General features: G+C 44.4%; 1 protein-coding gene across 5 annotated transcripts in view; it reads right to left on the bottom strand.

Moving 5' to 3' along the window:
* The window catches only part of SMARCA1 (SWI/SNF related, matrix associated, actin dependent regulator of chromatin, subfamily a, member 1), a 36,638-nt gene extending 32,119 nt beyond the window's left edge, over positions 1-4,519 (bottom strand). For 3 of the 5 annotated variants that reach the window (XM_052814088.1, XM_052814091.1, XM_052814090.1), the window contains exons 1-2: positions 4,381-4,519; positions 107-193 (exon numbers count right to left, since the gene is read on the bottom strand). In XM_052814088.1, the coding sequence (XP_052670048.1) occupies positions 107-193; positions 4,381-4,479 (186 nt within the window). In that variant the 5' untranslated portion in view covers positions 4,480-4,519. Of the gene's footprint in view, positions 1-106; positions 194-808; positions 2,245-3,359; positions 3,916-4,380 lie in introns of those variants that run through there. The other 2 variants (XM_052814089.1, XM_052814092.1) reach the window with 2 other exon arrangements.
* Between the last annotated feature and the right edge of the window lie 15,540 nt (positions 4,520-20,059).

Below are 20,059 nucleotides of genomic sequence, written 5' to 3'. Positions count from 1 at the left end.
TTCTGACACATCCAGTCTGCAATAACTCCTTGTAACTGTGTTGAACTAGTTCAAGCAAACAAACATCATAAAAAGCTGCAGCATGTTTTGTCGTGAAAACACTTACCATCTTCTCTTCATATTCTGGGTCAACTTCTTTTTCAGGTCTAGCTGCCTTTGGAGGAAGTTTGAGTTGAAACGGGGGATCATTTTTCTGGAATTCAAATTTTAAACACTTTATAAATATCAGCTTCTTTATTTACTAAAGCAAAAAGATATCAAACTGAACAAACCTACACACTACAAGATAATTATTTTTAAAAAGTAGCATGCTTATTTCAAAATGAAGTGACTGCATTAATCATATTATTTCACCCAAAGCAGAACCTGATATTCATGATGAAACTGAAGAGGAGATATGACCAGATAAAATGTAAGTTCAAGATCTGTCTCATCCTCATGTTTATCTCTACAAATAGGATCCAAGTTGAAAGCATTGAAATAAAGTACTGAAAGAGGATGAAGTTTAATCTGTCACAGAGATCTTGCTTTAAATGCATAATTAAATTTAGTATCTTGTAAAGATATTTTTAAAAAATTAAGTGTGATTTCTAAATGTAAACCTCCTAACTGTAAATTTCTGGCACTTGCAACTTGGTTGGGTTTTGTTTGTTTGTTTTCACTTCTAGACGAATAGTCACAAATTCATTTGGAAATACAGGTTTAACTACACTTAGCCATATACCTAGGAAGAGAGACAAATTAAACAACGAAATCAATCCATGCAGCAACCACTGCATGGTATGCTCTTAGACAGTTAAAGAACTACCTTATTTACTATAAATGAAATACATTTAAGAAACTGTGACCAAAATGGCTGACTTTCGTAGTTTGAGATTCATTTCTGTCTTCAATTGGGAAGCTCAAAGCAGATTTCCACAACTTCAACTGCTACATTGCTATACAAGAAAAAAAAAGTTGGCAAAACCCATGATATTGGCAAAGCATCTTTTTTAAAAAGAATCATGGGAGAAATGTTTGGTGGATTTTTTTTTCCCTAATTGAGTCTTTGAAGCGTGCCTTTTTACACACCTCCTGCAAATAAAAAAAAAATATTTTTTGAGATGCATTAAATTATAAAAATGTTTTTGAAAAGCACTGAGTAATCTGAAAGGAACTGCCAAAGTGCATGTCTGTATAAAATGTAACAGAGCAGAGTCTTAATCTAACAAGTGCTTTCAGTGTCAGCCTACTATAAATACATTAAAATGAAATAATAATTAACCTAAACTATTCAGGGTCAAGTAGCAAAACCAGACCAAAATGGGACTAAATATGTAGAAGTCTGTCAAGCAACATTACACTTAAATTTCAGAACTGTTACTGATAAATATATATATGCCAACTTACTCTTTAACTTTAAGCACAATCAAGCAAACAGGAGGAATATTTTCTGAAGTCAGAGATTACCTTTTCAAGTTTGGGCCCAAAGGCATACTTCTCTGCAAAGGTGAACGGTACTAAGCGTATAATGAAGTTGTTTGACAATTTAATGATTTTATAAATGCATGAGTTCAGCTTTGCAAGGCCAAATGATTATGTTGCAAATAGGTAGCATTAGAAATGTTCTATTCACTTACAGCTTCTTCAATCATATAGGTAATCAGCTCACCTCGGAAAGCAGTGTTAGGAGAGGACTGTTACATCGACACGCTAAAGAGCAGGTCATATATATGTGTACATTCTCACCTCCATTATACTACTATATAACACACGCTCCAGTAAGAGAGACTGCCAGTGCTAATATCAGGCCTAATCTTTGTTATTAAAGTGACAAGACACTCCTCCTCAGAGGAAAACAAAATTGACAGAGATGTCTCCCTCAATTCCCCTAGAAATAAATTACATAGATACATGCTACTGGAAAAAAGTTGTCTGTCCACCTCAGCTAAGTAAGAAATTTCTCCTGGACAAAGCAGAACAACTCAGTATCATGAGAATCCCCTTTAACTGCAAGTCTTCCAAGAAAAATGTAATGCAGTATTATCTTTCTAAGCCCCAAGGCAGATGGCTCTAATGCCCGTTCTGTTGTTACAGATTTCCCCATAAGAAGAAAACTTACGGTGGCATACAAACCAAATTTATTCAGATATAAGTATTTGTGAATAACACACTCTGAGTTAAAGAAGTAAATGAACTGACATATAAAGTTACTGGAGCCACAGCACTATAAAATCACATCCTACACCTTATCTTTCAAGGCAAAACACAGTTTCCCTGCCCCCCCTCCTTATTGCAGTGTTTCTGTCGAACATTGAAGGCCCCAGAACATTAGAAATAACAAACAGGAGACTGTCAAAACCTGAGGAAAGAGACAAACAACTTAAGACACATGCATCCCAATACCCTTTCTCTTCCTCCCAACTTACAAGGGAAAAGAATATGGTGTAGTTTCACTAAAATACTATTCCATGATGGTGGAGCTAGATAGGTAGTAGGGACGAGCGTCATATCCAAACTTGCTTCTGTGTAATGTTTGGAGTTATAAAAATCTAGACCTTGTCAATTATTAAACTTTGATATGAGCAAGAAGAGTTCTCTCTTACTACCAACTGGATCATGTACCTAATATGACACAGAACCACAAAATATTTCATCAAGTCTGGGAGAGTTCTACTCTAGAAACTTGACACAATGCATCTTCATCAATTAGAGAGCTGACTTAACAGGAAACAGGAGGATCAGCAGGAGCCTTAGTGCAAACAATTACTTAACTAGCAAAAAAAGTACTTTTGTTTTTAACCCAGGCAGCTAGCTGGTAACAATCTCCCTCTACCCTAGAAAAGGTTTCCATTAAAGATTAAACCCTTGATAAGAGAGTCCCCTGAAAACCGGTGTCATCTAAACACCCTACAAGAAACATGACCATGCAGCAGTTTCAAAAATAACAGACCCTGAATATTCCAAGGATCCAAAATACTTCCCCTTGAAATGTCTACTAACTAGCCTAAACAGAGCTACTCTAACTTCAGGCTGAGAGAAATTTCTATCTAGTAAGTGCAATAGTTAGTCCTAAATTGGGTAGGTCACGTGAACTGGGAATAAGAACTGCTGCTGCTTTAGTTGACTTTACTCTTGTAATCTGTGGTGAGAACTTTGAACAGACGCATGAGGAATAATTAGAAGAATCGCTTTTAACTCACATATACAAAAGGGGAAATGCATTCCAAATAGCCATTAAGACACTGGTTTTGGTACTACTACAAGAAAGACTATTTATAGTGAAGTAAAACAGTGAGAGGGGAACAGAGCACAACAGGTTGTATTATATGCCATTATTATGCAGATAGTATAACTAACTGGATAGCTATGTAACGGACCTGTGGCCCAATGCGAAGTGGAATTCCATTCACTGCTTTCAAATGATTTCTCCAGGCAGGCATTCTCTAAACATTTAGAACCAACTTTTTATCAGTTGATAAAACTCATGCATAAAATTTTGCAGAGTAAGTTGTATCCAATACAGAAAGAGCCCTTAAACTTTTTCCCCTGAACAATCAGGTGATGTTCAGAATTGCACTGTACTGCACCTCATAGCTGTTTGTATACATAAGCAATGAAATGAAGAATCAAGCATTCTTTTCAGGCAAAAATGGACTTTCATCACTTGGAATTAAAATTCTGATTGCACTAATACCAATATTTCTGCAATTTTCTCCAATACCATAAGTATATGACACACAGTCATCATCCTCACTAAGTTTTTATAAGATTCATCCTTCAGGTTAAATCTTGTTCAGTTTCCAAGGATACCCGAATACGTCACTTTTTACATTCCTTGTGTCTTAGCCCGTACGCAGTCTGTTTTCCAAAAAACTAAAGGGAGGGGGCTGGCAGCCATACGTGCTCTTCCGAGGGGTTTATTCCGCACCACGGTTGCGTTTTAGCAGGGCAGAGGGAAGGCCGAAGCCCCGAGGGCTGCCACAGACCGCTTCACCCGCCGACCCTCCAGGGCCCGAGCCCCCCGGTTCCCGCCGAGCCCCACCGTCCCCATCCCGCTCCGGGACAGCTCTACCTGGGGACAGGGGACGGCACGGAAGGACGGACCGGGGGGCCGACCTGCACGGCGGGGCCGGGGGTTGAGGGCGGGGGGGGGGGGTGTCCGGGCTGGGGCCGGCCTGCAGGGCCGCCGCGCAGGCCGGGCCGCGGCTCTTGGCCCGGCCGGGCCCTCACGGTCTGCGGCAGAGGGGTCGGCGCGTTGCCAGCTGCCCGGGCGGCCTCGGGGGGGGGGGGGGGGGGGGGCGGCGAGGCCATGCGCGCTCGTCCCCGGAGGCTTCACCACCCGCAGAGACGACGACGACGACCCCCCCCCCCCTTCCCTCCCCGCCCCCGCAGCGGTACCTCCTCGGCGCCGGGCTCCTGCGCAGAGGCCGCCGCGGCGGAGGTGGAGGGCACCTCGCCGTCCGCACGGGCGGCGGTGCCGCCGGTGCCGGTGTCCATTTTGTGCGCGGCGGGTGCCTCAGCCACCGGGGGGGCGGGAGGGGAGGGGGGGGGGAGTGGGGATGGGAGGGGGGGGGCGGGGGGCGGCCCCACCGCCCCGAACACCGCGCGGCCCCGCCCCTCCCGCCGGCCCAGCCCCGCGCGGATCTCGCGATACTTCCCGCGGGGGGGGGGGGTGTTGGCGTTTCCCGCCGAGCGGTGGCGGTGCGCGTGCTGCCGCCCGGGGCGAGGCGGGCGGTCATGGCGGCGCGGCGTCTGCGCCGCGGGCGGGGGAAGGCAGCCAGGCCTCCTGTTGCGGAGTCGGCGGGGCCTCTGGGGAGGCTCCCGGGACCAATTCCTGGCTGTTCCCCGCTGGGTGCTGCACAAGGGGCTGCCCGCGGCGCACGGAGGCCTCGCTGCCTCCTGTCCTCTCCTGTCACACCGCAGCTCGCAGAAGGGAAGACGGTCAGGGCCGCTACGTACGTCAGCGATAGCTCTGAACGTGCCCCAGGGCAGCGCTACGATGTACTGCCCTGTCTCCGGGCCTCCCAGGCACCCGCTGTGTTTCGGAACCACCGCTGGCGTGGAGGGGTGTGAACTGGGGCAGCCGTTGCTGAGGTCCTTGCCGTGTCCCACCTGCCGCCTCTGTAACCTCCACAGGCAGCCAGCCTGTGCCTCGTGCAAGGGGCGGGATGCGCTCTCCTTCCCATTTCTTCCCAGAAAGGAATCCCTGTGGCCCTGGCACATGGACTCCAGACCTGTTGTGGAAGAAGGAAGCATGGGTGCGGACATGGAGAACTGACAAAAGGATAAGGTGCTGCAGGAGCTAGGCAGTAAAACAGAATGGTATGGTGCAGAAGACTTTCTGCTTGCAGTTCATTTTCCTGGGCTCCAAACCCTGTTGCAAATAGCAAGTGTGTTTTCCTAAATGGCCCAGGCTGTATTTGAGAGAGAAAATCATCTCTTAACATCGGCAGGGCTAAAGGGTATCAGTGGAGCTCCCAAAGCAAGAGTAACTTATGGGAAAAAGTTCTTTTTTTCTTAAGCTGTTTCAAATTCAGCAGTGTTTGTATATTTCATATTGAAAATTGCACTAACGAAGCCACGCAATGTAGTTACTGTCAATGCACACATCTCTGACTGTCCATGCAAGGCGTTCAGATTCTCAGCTGCTAAGCTGTAACTTTGCTCATACTGCTCAGGAATTCCAAACAACCTGTGAGATGGCGGACTTCTTAAAAAACTGACACAGCTATTTTACCTGGTGATTACTTACAAAGGCAATATTGTGAGCATTTTGTCCAGAGAACTAGATGAAACCCTAGCCCAGTAGGCAGAATGAGCAATAAAAGCTTTTTCATTCCAGTAAAAAGCTCAGTAGCTGTTATCAAGATCTTTTTGCATAACTCAACAACTAAGCTGAGCAAATGGGTTATTGCAGCTCATGTACGCTGCATTTAGAAAGACCCCTGAGACCTCTTTTCCATCCGTACGTTGACTCCAATAAGGTGCCATTTTGTGAAGAGTAACTATGTCTAAACTGCTTCCATGAATGCCTGATTAGTCTGAAATTCGGTATCTAAATTATGGTCCAACATTGAACGTTTAAGCTCCAAACGCCCCTTTTTCATTTTGTGAAACAGCTGCAAAACAGTAACGGCACTGTTCCAAATTATTTAGCACCCTACTGCCTTCTGCGTCTGTTGCATAGTTTGCAACAAAGCAAAGCCCACAGCGTCTGCAGCAGCCCTTCCACATGATTTATTTTTAAAAGCTTTGGGAAGTACATTTTTCATAGCACAGTTGAGAAGAGTGACATGACTGGTTTTGAAAGAGTACTCCAAATAGCTTTTCCAAGCAGGGCTATCTAGAAAATGAAGTTTACCGTTAGCTATGCAAAAAGTCTCTAAGGTGGGAAGATTCCAGTCTATGACGTGTTTGTTCTTAACCTTTACGGAAAATAGCTCAGTAACCATTTTTAATATTTGACTTTCCTACTCCAGTTTGAAATGCTTGTAGCTTCTGTTTATGCAAAACACTCTCAAGTGTTTGTCACAGCTTGCTTTTTACTTGAAATTCACAGGAACATTACATGCTGTACAAAACAATCAAGCTGTTGCTTTCATGAAAGATCCCCTTTGGATACTTTTTGCTTGCGTGCTTAACATTTGCATTTGACGCTTTGCATAGATGTTCTTAGTTGCTCCTCTTAGACTATGCTGTGTACGCCTGTGGGTCCACAGGCCATTGACTGAAAAAATCACTTAGTCATACAACAGTATTATCATGTAATAATCTTCTTAATTATAAAAAAAAGTAGTGAAGTGCTTTTTTGTAGTTACTTTATATACTGATTTTTCCTGTACTCATATCTTTTCTAATATATCTGCAAAATTCCACAGAATTTCTCCAATTGTTTGGGGGGGGGTTGTATATGGTTGGGAGGCAGGGGGGCAAGTTGTCATGTTAAAGTTGTAGATTTAGGTATTAGCTCTTCGTTTTCCCAGGTTTATTACTCCTTATTTTATAGTCTGCCAGACATAATCACCAGGGCTGAATGTGTAGTCTCCTACAAACTAAGGTTTCACAGCAATTAAGGCGGCCTCCTCTGTCCAACTCAGAAAGATGGCACTTGACATATTGTATGATGAGAATTATGTTTTCTTGTCAGACACAAAAAGAGAAATTGCATATACTTTGGCTCACTGTTACCCACTTTTATGTTTCAGACACTGCTGAAATACGTGAAGAGTTCATGAGATACGGATCCAGGGGCATTTTGATACACTATCCAGGTAAGACCGTAAGATTTTTGAAATTTTGGACTGTGGCTACTCAACCTTTCCCAAACAGGGGACTAATTGTAGTGGTCTTAATTTCTATAGCACAGATATATTGGGTTTGGGTAACTTTTTAAAATAAATCTTAGTATTCTGTGGAATTACTTTATAGGCCAAGTTGTTACATGTCCACGACATTATAAAAGCCCCTTTTGTGTGAGTTTGTGTGGATGAGTTGTATAAGTACCTACCAATGGGTGTGGATGGAGAAATGTTACCAAAAACCAGGCTGAGGAAGGAAATAGTACATGCTGAGAGATAGCGTGTAAAAGTCCCCCAAGAACTGATAAGGTTTAGAGACCAGTAGACCTGTTGAATTCACAAGAACTGATAAACTCAGTACACCAAGAGTCTGCCAAATCTATACAAGGCCACCAGCACACACAAGCATCAAAAGATTGTGTCACTTGGACCAGAGCCAAAAAGCAGTGGCTATTGCTGCTAAATACAGGTGAAGCCGACAGGGCTACGTATACACCTGCTGAAAAAGAGTCTCTTCAGAGGCTTTCAGTGCACCGTAGTAAGCAGGTAGGGTTGGCCTCCCAACTGTTGGAGGAACCAAGTAACTTAGTGTGTGTATCGAACCATGTGAATGCACTGATAGTTATCTGCTGCTAGCACTAAAAACTTGATTCTGTGGATAAGAACAGCTTAAATAATAAAAGGTGTCGTAAATACCGGTTGTGATTTGTGTCTTCCCTGACTTGAAAATCCAATTTAGAAGTGAGAGTACCGCTATCAGATGCCACTAGGTGGCAACACCGACCTGTACTCGCCTGAGGCCGGCTGCGGGGAGTGCGGACTCCAAGGTGATCCGGCAGCCAATGTACTATTTAGTATGAATGCTGCTCAGTCTTAAAACTGATTTGATCAAGGATAGGAAAAAAATATATATAAATCAGACTTGTAAACCATCTTTTACCTGCTGTTTTGTTTAATTACTTCTAGAACTGTATCGCATACATTCAGTACCTTCCCGCAGAATGGCAAAAGTGTCTTGTTAAGAAGGGCCTTGGGTAGGTAGTATCCTCTGACTTTGGGATCTGTGCGCTCCCTTGTGCACATTCAGGAGGCTCTCCATTAAATGCCGTAGTCCAAAATCCACATCTACTATGCTACTTATTTCTAGCTTAAACTTACCAGTGATGAACTTAAACCGCAACTGTGTAAAACGTATTAGCTGTAAGCAAACAGGATCTGGTAGTAACAAAAGCGCTATCTCTGGGGTGTTTGTGAGTGACTTGCATAATTGCCACTTTTGTCTTGTACCTACGTTAGCCTAGCCCAAGTGTGAGTAACCACAGTGCACTAACCACGTGTTACCCTGACTGCAGTGTTACAATCTTGCTTAAAATCAAGTGTTGCTATTTAAATATTGCTTATATTAAATACTTTTTTCATCTCAGTTGTTAACTGGTTCAGTTTCATGGTTGCCTTGATTAAATACAGGTGACATTGGTGACAGGGCTGGGATTAAAGGGACATTGGTGACAGGGCTGAGGAACCAGGTGCTCAGGGCCCAGGGGCACTAATAGACCCTGACCACTCTCCCTGCCCATGGGGGCCAGGAGCCCCCTTTAAGCTGAGCCCTGGGCCTTGAGGGCCTGTCTGAGCTACCTCCCAGGGCACAGCAAGAGCTGGCTGCTCCCTGAAGGATGGGGAGCCAAGCACAGTAGCATGGCCAGCAGGGCAGCTAGTCTCTAGCCCTACAGCACCTGAGCAAGGAGGGCAGGTCTAGAAATGGTAGCCAGGCTCCACTGACAGTCCAGATCATCAGGTGAGTTTGTGGTAACGAAGCAGATCCAAGGTCAAGCCAATCCACAGGTCATAATCACATCTGGTGAGGGCAACCAGGCTCGGGCACAGTCTGTTGATCAGCAGGCAGGTCCAACATTCAGCTGAGCTGACCAGTCCTACAGCACAACTCAGGCAGGGACTGAAAGTTCAGGGCTGAGCCCAAATGGGGCTCCTGGACCTATGGGCAGGGAGTGTGAGTGAAGGCTCCAGGTGAGGCTGACCAGGATTATTAAGGCCTATAAGTGCACTCAGGCTGCTAGCAAAACCATACGTCTCTTAACATAGCAGAAAATAGGCAATATTTTCCTTGTCTGTATTTCAAGCATCTTCCAGACAGTAGTGCTCTCAAACAGCTCTCCCTAGGCTTTTTCTGGTGTTCATGCAGGCTTCTATGAATGTGTCAGGGGTTTCCTTGTATCTTCCTTGTCTTGTTTCATGGTGTTTCTGCCTCTTACATCTCTTCCAAAATGCAGTTTACAACACAGCCAATCTAACAGCAGTCTGAAAATGGTGGTCTCACTGCCTTTCTCCAGGTGGGGTCTTGCTCTGTACTGCCCTGTGCAAGCAATGCCATTCATCTTAATGTAAGGTGGGCAACATCAGCAAGGCTGAACCAGCAGAAAACTATTTCCCATCTTTTATAATTTTCCTGCTGGTTTAATGCTCTAAACAGACTTGCTATATGGTCATAAAAATGCCAGAAGTGATACAAAGAAAGCAGTGGGAGGAGTTCATAGCTAGGGGCAGGCAGGAGAGCAAGGCCTCCCTTCCAGTAAGAGCTGGCTGCTGGGATGTGAGTAAAACCTGACTAAGGTCACACCCTGGCACATAATCAAGCTTCATCTACCACCACTATTTCTGTCTCTTGGGTCTCAAGTCAACTCACAAGGTGAAAACCTTCCACCACACATCTCTTGCGCACTTTTACTTATGGCCTGTGGTTTAATATGTGCCTCCTATTGTTTAAGTTGTCTTAGCCATTTACCTGCTCCTTCATGTGGCCCAAGCTGAAGAACATTGTACAGAGAAGCTGTTTTCCAAATCTCCTAGGAAGGACTTCGTTCAGTGAAGAAATGACTGTTGTTTCTGTGAAGGCTGCTGCCTGGCTGGAGTGGCTTGTTTGGCAGAGAAACCACCTCTGCCAGTTTCCATTATTACGTCTTCTGTTGCTGAGAATTCAGAAATGCCACCTCCGTTTGTACGTCAGTGGTTATGTCCTTACAAGTAACTTTGGTTATGTCCAGCAGCACAATTCTATGCATTCTTGCACTTACCTGTGCAGCCCTGTTTCATTCAGATCCTTTATCTCATAGGTTCCCTTCCAAAGTTTATCCACTTCAGGGTTCCAGATTTTTTCCTTCCTCATAGGATTAGAACAAAACCTAGGCCTCCTCCTCTGGAGTTTACAATATAGAAAGTACTTCTAAAATGAGCTCTTGGTTTATGCGTCACTCATTTGTAAACCAGGTTTTGCTGAAGATGTCATTTCCAAGGATGTCCATTGCTGCAGAGCTTTGTGGCAGTTGAGCAGATAAGAGCTGTCCGGCCCCTGCATGTAGCCATGCTCATGGCTACAAACGTGTGCTTACCTCATTCTGGCTCGGTTACAGGCACAAGCACATCCAAGCAATGTACTATAATAGGTTTGACATTAAGTGTTCTTATAGAAAGGGGATTTTTTTTTTTTTATTCATGGTGCAGGCTTCGTATTCATGTGTCAAGTTTTCTGTATCGAGTTTTCGTTCTGCCCAACAGACAGTGTCGAGTTGCCAATAGGGTTTGCAAATACAAGACCTCATTCAGCATTGAAAACTATAACAAAATAGCTAACGTATCCTTTGTACTTAGTTCAAAGAGCTGGTAGCTGTACAAATACTCATTGGTTTTTTCCCATCTTGTATGCAATATTGCATTTTTAATTCCAGGTTTTAGCAACCAAAGCTTTACTGTGATACTGCAAAGGCTTCCAATATATATGGCTGTATTTCCCAACCACACAGGTTTTTTGCTAAACATTTTTTTGCTTGGTATCCACTGTTTTTTTGGCTGTGTGTTCATTTTCTTAGTGGGAGAGCCAGGAGCTCTCACAGTTTGGTAAATTATGAAAGTGAGAAGACTGTCATCTCTTCATGGATGTGATGAGCCAGGTTTATGTGATCACATTAGAATGTGTTAATTTACTGAGCCTCATCAGGAACTTACTGCAAAGATACCTTAATTGCCTATATGGATACCTTTAGTCCTTTGCAACTTTGAAATTAAACATAGTGGCTCCTTCCCCCCACACCATGTTTCTGTGTTCCTGACCCCTTGCACTGTTACTGGTGTTTCTGCAGGTGAGCGGTGGGTTAGTTCAAGGTTCTAAAAAGCAAAAATTGAGCCCAACAAAGAGAGGTACTAGTGGGGGTTTTTTCAGATCAGCACAGCAAAACAAGTCAACTGCCCACACACACAAGGGCCAGTGCCTATACGGCAGCAAAACAGATACATGGCAAGATGGAGGGTGGGACTGCAGCCACACTAATTTGTATCAGTTTAAGCTACCATAAACCAGACTTTAATAAACAATGTTACAAGTATGTATTCTGTCCTGAACTCCAGATTTTGCCCACCTACAAACTGATGTCATGCAGATTTAACAATGATCAGGGATTCCTTTGGAGGTCATGCAATAATTCCTGATGTAATGAGCTACGACTTTGCCAAAACCTGGAGCATTGTGTCAAGAGAGCCCCTCACCAGAAGAGACTGGTTTTGTTGAAGGTGAAAGGCATTTTTAAAGTGATTTTAGATCAAAGCAAAAGCTGTCAAAAGAGGTTTTTCCAACTGAAATAAATCTGAAGCGTCCTTTGCTGCTCACTGCAATGGCATCCTTTTCTCCCCAAACCTATGCAGTGGTTTTGCAATATTGAAAACCTGTAAATAACCTGCCCATTACAGAGACAGAATCTTACAAAATTTTGAATATTTGTGAGTATCCAGCAAGAAGGCCAGTGCAGTATAGCCTTTAACTGTCTTTAATGATGGTTGAAATTCATTCTTCACAAATTCTCTGCCCAAAATAAATTATCTCTTTCTTAAGCAAAAGCCTGTTTCTGTGGGTTTGATTTCACACTCTTATCCCTAAGCTGATCACAGACTATTTGTAAATGTAACAGTTCTTGTTCAAAGGTTTTAGCATGCACCAGGATTTCCTTTAAATACAGGAAATGCATGGAAGGATGCTGTAAAGTACTGCCTCCATTAGCCTTGCAAACATGGCAGATGCATTGCATAAGACAAAAGCCATCACTTCAGTTGCCACAGGCTTTATCCTGCTGTGAAAATACTTTTAATCCTGTCCTTTTAATCCATTTTTACTTGCCAACATCCACTCACTGTGGAAAACTAGATTGAACCTGTTATATTTTCCAGAGTACTATCCATTTCTGCTGAAGGATCTTTTAAACTAGCTGTTTTTCTGCCTTTCCCCTTGCTCCCCCATTTTTTTGCTATTTTGCTTCCCTGACTGCCTGGGCCTTCTTTCTTCCTCATCCTGTAATGATTCTTCCTTTTTTGTAACAGTCTCAAGCACACAGCTGCCATCAAAACAGTTCTTCCTTTCCTGCATTTACATTCTTCACACAGGGCAATCTTTTACACACGTAGTTCAGAAATCTGCTCTGTTTGCTGTAACACCCCCTGCTCAATCATAATTAAATAAAGTAGTATTTCATTTTTCCTTTAATTTCCCAGAAGGGGAGAGTATCCATTTCACCCACTGTTTTGCCATCTGCATGAAAATTTCTCACAAATCACAGTGTAAGAGGTAGGGTTCCTATAACTCTCAGAAACGCGTTTTGGGGCAACACAGAGAACAGAGCCAGACAGTGTCCCATGTTAATTTTCCTGTGTTCATTTTCTCATCACTCTGGAGTGTTTTCTGGTCTCAGTAAGAATATTTTCAGGAAGCCGAGACCCATCCTGCACTTCATGAGGAGCCTTCCACATTTGTGAGTCTGAAAACAGCTAGGTAGATTTTTTTCACTTAAACATAAAACTACAGGCTTATTTTTCTATCTGTTTTTGCAGGCCTTATGGAGACCTTTCTTTAATCTTCACATCCAAACTTCAGGCTGCTCCAGATAGTTTGGAGTAAACTGGTTTCAGCAAATCCTCACTTTCAGGAGATTAAAATAAAAATTTAGTAGTAATTTGCTATTTCTGATCTGGAAGAGGCATGTCATAGTCTTGATGTCAAATAGATTATTTTGGATTTCTGGCTGTTACAGATTTGACTGTGTCTTATCACCAGAATCCATCGGCTGTGCACAGGTACGTTCCTCCAAATTGCCAAATCAGTAGACCCTCTCACACGTGGGCTGAGTAGTATTCATCATTGTTATATATGAAAAAGGAAGTAAGTTTTTCTTAGCTTCTAAAAGTACGAAAGACAATTAGAAAAGAAATTTTAGCCTTTAAAAAAAGCCATCTTCTCTACTTCTGTATCTCCTCCCTCAGCCACAAAGATTATTTGCTGACCTTGAGGGGCCATTGATAAAACTACCCCATAAGGAAATCCTCAGAAAATGGTTGATACCAATGCATATGTAGAGAGTAACAGCAGCAGCTTGCTTGACCAGCTATGTAGGCATCGTAAGATTGTTTACTAGTCCACAAACAGAAGCTGAAAAGTAGCAAAAGTGCAATTTTTAATGTGTGCTTCTGTGGATGACAGAGAAGAGAGAAACCTATGTTCTGGCAAAAGTGCCAGGCCAGAGGTTTGTACCAAAGTGGGACTCTGTTTGTTACCACCCTCACTTTAGAAAAAGGCAGCTGTACATTTGCAAATAAGTACGCTATTCAGCAGAACGCCAGCTCTTCCACCAGTTACTTTCCTGAACGGGAGACTTTCCTATGAGATGCTGAATGTCTGCTGCTGTTTCCCAGAGGAGATTAGTGCCAGAGGGCGTTGGTCTGTTTTCTGAAAAGGATTGACAAGAGTTCTGCCTATGTGTCATGAGAGCTTTTGGTAAAATTAGATTCTGCCCTGTCCATAACAATAAAGGCCATACCCACATGCAGCTTACATAGTTCATATACTTCCTGGAGCAAAACCACAGCAACGTTCAACTGTCTGTTTTCTCTTTTTATTTTCATAATGGGTCCTGCTTTGAAAGCAGGTACCTGACCGTTGGGTCCCGCTGCCATTGAGAGCCTGTGGGTGACTGAGTATGCAGCCCCGTTCAGGCAGAATACATTCATCAGTTAAGCATTGTAGTGCAGACACGGTTGGCATCATTCTATGCCAGTGGTCAGGCTCCAGTTTTTTTAGTTAATTGTTTAAACAACAACAAATCATGTTGCTCTGATGATCTGTGTGCATTTCTCTATTATTAGACCTGATTTGTATGGTGAGGACAAGCTACTGAAAGAAAGAGAAGAGAAGGGGCTGAATTATCCCCTGTGACTTTGCTGAATTTGTCCTTGTGAATGGAAAGAGAGTGAAATATTTGTCTGCAGGGGGGAGCAGAGTGGTAACTGTCAGGAACAGCTGGAACATATATACTGTGTCATGTCTTTTGGTGGTACTGGACTTTTCTGCTTGCTGTGGGAATGCTGCAGAGGCATGTTAGCATTTTGCTGAGTAAGTGTGGTGCGAGCTCCGTATGTAAACAGGGATTAGTTACTAGATGAGAGAAAAGGGCTGTTCTCCCAGGGCTATGGCTGTCGCTTGCATGCATCTCAGTCTTAACAACCCCTGCGGGGTTTTGTAAATTAAATGTGGGGCTAGATTCTGGGAAAAATATGTGCTTGAGGGAATGTCAGTCTAGATAACTCCGGTGTGTCCTCCTGCCTTGATACCTATAAATTTGTGAACAAAATAAATCCTCCTGATCCTTCCCATCCTCTCCATCCCGATTATTCTTCTGTCCACAGGGGAGCAAGGACTTTCACTGCTCTCAATATTCATAATAACACCACCAGTTGCTCTGCAACATGGAAATGGGCAAGCTTACATAGAACACTTACTTCTTTAAATCAGTTGCCTGTAGGGTCCTGAAGGAATTTCCCATCAAATGCAATTAGCCAATTTGTTCTCCCCTGTTTTATTAGTAGTCCACTGTTTTTCTCTGAAACATCAGTAACCTACATTACAAAAAGAAAGGAGCATCACGAGCAGAGAATTCCTCTTAGGTATCTGGCTGATCTGAATTGCACACACATTCAGGGTCAAACTGATAATGCTTACTCTGATCTTTGCTAGTGGCACATAAGAGGTTAATCCGGTGAGGACTGCATTGGGTTTGCATGGCAGTGTTTTGGTAGTGGGGGGGCTACAGGGGTGGCTTCTGTGAGAAGCTGCTAGAAGCTTCCCCCATGTCCAATAGAGCCAATGCCAAGATGGACCCACCGCTGGCCAAAGCTGAGCCCATCAGCAATGGTGGTAGCCCCTCTGCAATAACATATTTAAGAAGGGGGAAAAACAACCTGCGCAACACCAGCAGCAGTCAAAAGAGAGCAGTGAGAAGATGTGAGAGAAACAACCCTGCAGACCCCCAGGTCACTGAAGATGGAGGGGAGGACGTGCTCCAGATGCCGGAGCAGAGATTCCCCTGCAGCCTGTGGGGAAGACCATGGTGAGGCAGGCTGTCCCCCTGCAGCCCATGGAGGTCCACGGTGGAGCAGATATCCACCTGCAGCCCAGGGAGGATCCCACGCTGGAGCAGTTGGATGTGCCTGAAGGAGACTGACCAGGTGGAGAGCCTGCGCTGCAGCAAGTTTGCTGGCAGGACTTGTGACCCCGGGGGAGACCCACGCTGGAGCAGTCTGTGCCTGAAGGACTGCAGCCCATGGAAGGGACCCACACTGGAGCAATTTGTGAAGAACTGCAGGCCGTGGGAACGACTCACGTTGGAGAAGTTTGTGGAGGACTGTCTCCTGTGGGAGAGACCCCGCGCTGGAGCAGGGGAAGAGTGTGAGGAGGAAGAAGAGGCAGAGACAACATGCGATGAACTGATTGCAACCCCCATTCCCCGTCCCCCTGTGCTGCTCAGGGGAGAACAGGTAGAGAACTTGGGAGTGGAGTTGAGCCTGGGAAGAAGAGAGGGGTGGGGGGAAGGTGTTTTAAGATTTAGTTTTTATTTCTCATTATCCTACTCTGATTTGATTGGAAATAAATTAAGCAAATTTCCCCCAAGTTGAGTCTGTTTTGCCCACGATGGTAATTGCTGAGTGATCTCTCCGTGTCCTTGTCTTGACTCACGAGCCTTTCGTTATATTTTCTCTCCCTTGTCCAGTTGAAGAGGGGGAGTGATTGAGTGGCTTTGGTGGGCACCTGGTATCCAGCCAGGCTCAACAAACCACAAGGACAAACACTCTGGCATGATCCAAATAAAGACAGATTCTTGAAATTTGATTGAGACATATCAGAACATGAGTGACCTGTACAATTTGTGTAGTATAGAGAATTATTTTTTCAATTTTATGTTTTACATTTTATTTATTTTTACTTTCTCTGTAATTATGTCTACAGTTCATATCCATGAAGGCTTCTCAGCTTATGACTTTAATCTAGGAAGTGTCACAGCAAGAAAAAAATTCTGTCTTGTCAGACTTTGAAGATTTGCTAAGATTGGCTCTGATCTCATAGAGAAAGAAAGAGAATTTTATCCTAACTGCAGGTTATTTTGGTTTGGGTTTTTTCAATGGTCAGTCATTTTTGAGAACATTCCTGTCGCTCTGCCTACAGCAGATTTGGAGAGGCAGGTACCACTGGCTGAAGTTATTGTTACCAAGCAAAACCTGATCTCTTTCAAGGTAACCATGTGACATGTTTAAAATAAAAGCTTAAAAAGTGAGACAAATAAACTTAAGCAAGCATATGTAATTCTACACTTTCAAACGTTTCAGCATTGCAATAATATTAAGAAAATATTAAAAAAAAAACCTGTTTAAATTGTGTTTTGCCAGTGATTGAAGTCCGAAACTAAATGCTAAGGATAAATGCAAAAAGTGGAACTAAAATAGAACACACTAAGGGTTTCGCAGAAATGTTCAGCTAAAATAAATTTTTCTTTGCTCTTCTTTCCCTTCACTTTCCATCCTGTTTCCAGCCTCAGCTCACTCCCCATATATGTCTTCAACTGTAAGATTTTTAAAACAAAGACCCTGTCATTCACCATCATAATGAAGGATTTAAGTAAAGAATTTTATAATTTAAAAGTGGTTGAAAAATTTGTGCTTGGAGCACGACAAAAGCGAAATCCCACTTCTTCCATCAGGGCTAGATGCCATTCATTTTTAAGCCTGCTATTGTCAAACACATACGGGAGTGACACGTTATCAGCACAATGAAAATCATTAGGGTAAGAAAATAACTTTATTTGCTCTTTTAATGTTTGGAGCACAAATACCAAGAAAGCACAGCAGCTTTCATAACAAACATGTTAACCCCCACATGCTCTGCTTAATTATGATTTCTGGCTTCCTGTATTTCCCCTCAGGCTACTGGCACCATAAGTAAACTGGCACAGATTTTATTTATTCTGAATATGCTGAGCTGCAACGTGCAAGTAGTTTGGCAGGTGCTTCACAAGCAGCTGAGCCGTTACAGCAGCGAGGACCGGAGCCGTCTGACAGAGGAGCGACACATCTAGTAGGGAACAGAATCACTGTACCCCTCCCTGTCACCATGGCTACCACTCCGCAGGCGTTTTTTGGGCAGAAGTGCCAATTTAAGCAACTGCTGATTTCTTATTACTGCCCCTGCATCACCCCCTCCATTGGTCAGTTACGAGTGTATAGTAGGCCACAGCATTTATCAAATCAGGAAACTAGTCCTGATCCAGCTGGAAAATAGTCTCTTTTTTTTGACTCATTCTTTTCCAGACAGTCAGTTTTCTGATTCAGTTCATTATGTAGCCATACAAATATACTGTGCCTGTGTAATGGAGGGGATGGCAGAAGGGCAAGGACAAGTGGCTTAAGAGATGGGGACTGCTGGTGATTTAAGCAGCATTATCACTGAGTGCAAGCAGAGATGGAGCCAGAGCTCTGCTTAAGGCTGTGGTTTGGTATTCAGTATTTAGATCCGTTTGGCAGTCCAGGTTCCTCGCTACCCTGTCCTGCCCTCTCCCCATCTCCTCTGCTGCCTTGTTGCAAGTGGTTATGTAGCTGCACAAGGAACCTGACAGGGGAACACATCTGTCTGAAGGATGATCCAGTAAAAAATGGGTATTTTTATGACACTGCAGGGATAACACATGAAGTATATCACAATTCATTTTATTTTGGCAGACTGTTTTAAAGCCTTCAGGTTTAAGGCTATTGTATCTGTGAGAGTGACACAGTCAAGTCACGTGTGGAAGGAAAGTGTGACTTTCCTTCCCTAAATAAGTTCCATGGCTGGATGTGTCTCTCCGAGGAGAAGCATTACAAAGTGTTGTCTACAAACCTGCTGTTAAACATGTGAAGTTGTTAAAATATCACTGTGGATAAAGGATATATGGAGCTGAGTGAAGGTGGTAGTAGAATGTCAGGTTGGGAATTAAATAATATTGCAAGGCTGCATGAAAGTCACTTACTCTCAAATAAAAACCTATCTAGAGAAGTCAGAGGACATTTGAAATAAATTGTTTATGGTTTACCCATGACAGTTTTCATTTTTCATGTATGGTAAGATTCTTTTAAGACCGGTGATAATGTGAAGCACTAGCAACAGGGATGCTGTGAGTTTATACAGATTTATTTATACAGTTATGTAAATGTACATAGGGCACATATTTATACATTATATGCCATTTATAGTACATATTATATTAAATACAATAAATACATATTGCCACAACATTTTTGCTTAAAATCTTGGAAAAAAACTAAGCATGGCTTCCAGTTTGTTAGATTCCAGCAGTGACACCGCAAGCCATTGTCAGCCTGCCCTGCCGAAGAGCGCCAGCACGGATGTGAAAAATTCTGTGAAAACATTAAACTCTCACCCAGGCCTGATACCACTAACCACACCTCGCAGAGTCAGGCTCCACCGCATGTGCTGTGCCTAGGCAGAGGCATATGGGACTCCTCAGAAATGACAGACTCATAAAATCCAGGAAAGAATCACTGCGTCCACTTTAAATCTAAGTCAAAGTTATAAGCAACTTCTTAAGAATGAAAACAAGCTGCCCTGTCCTTGAAAAGCCAGGAGTTTCCCATCCTGGAGAGAGGCACTAACTCCAAGGATATCAGCAGTGTTATGCACTCTGTGGTCATATTTTTTAGTTCTGACAGTGGGATGGCAACCTGTCTGCCTGAAGTCACTTCTGAAAAAGTCTGTTTCTAAAAAAGCTGCAGTGATGTGACCAGAAAAATCAAGTTTATTCATAGTAAATTCATACAGGGGACCAAAAGCCGCTGAAAACCTAGTAAGTCCACAAACCAAAGAAGCTTGGAAGTAGCGGACCAGGCGGACGGTGGAAGCTGAAGCGGACACTTCGGTGCGGACGGAGCACAGCAGATGTGCGGACCGGCACCGCCACCGCCACCGCTCCGCCGGCGCTTCCTGCGCCTCCATGGCCAGGCCAAAGCCCTTCTCCTGCCGCCGAGGCCAACCCCGCCTGGGGCACCGCTCCGACACAGCCCTTCATCGGGGCCACCGCAGTCCCCGCTCCTCCCGGAGCTCCCAAACCTCAGCCGTGGTGCTCGCTCCCGCTGTTCCCCCGGGGCAGGGGGCCGTCAGCATCCCCGGGGCGCCGGGCAGCCCCCTGCGGAGCGCGGAGCCGGGCTGCCCCCGCGGAGCCGGGCTGCCCCCCGCGGAGCCGGGCTGCCCCCCGCGGAGCTCGGAGCCGGGTTGCCCCCCAGAGCCGCGGAGCCGGGCTGCCCCCCGCGGAGCTCGGAGCCGGGTTGCCCCCCAGAGCCGCGGAGCCGGGCTGCCCCCGCGGGGCGGTGCGGCGGCCGGCGGGGCCGGGCGCGGGAGCCGCCCGCTGGCG

This window comes from Harpia harpyja, chromosome 18, assembly GCF_026419915.1.
Source record: "Harpia harpyja isolate bHarHar1 chromosome 18, bHarHar1 primary haplotype, whole genome shotgun sequence".
In the NCBI taxonomy this organism is placed as follows: domain Eukaryota; kingdom Metazoa; phylum Chordata; class Aves; order Accipitriformes; family Accipitridae; genus Harpia; species Harpia harpyja.
Note: the sequence above shows the minus strand (reverse complement) of the source record. Positions and strands in the feature narration are given on the sequence as shown.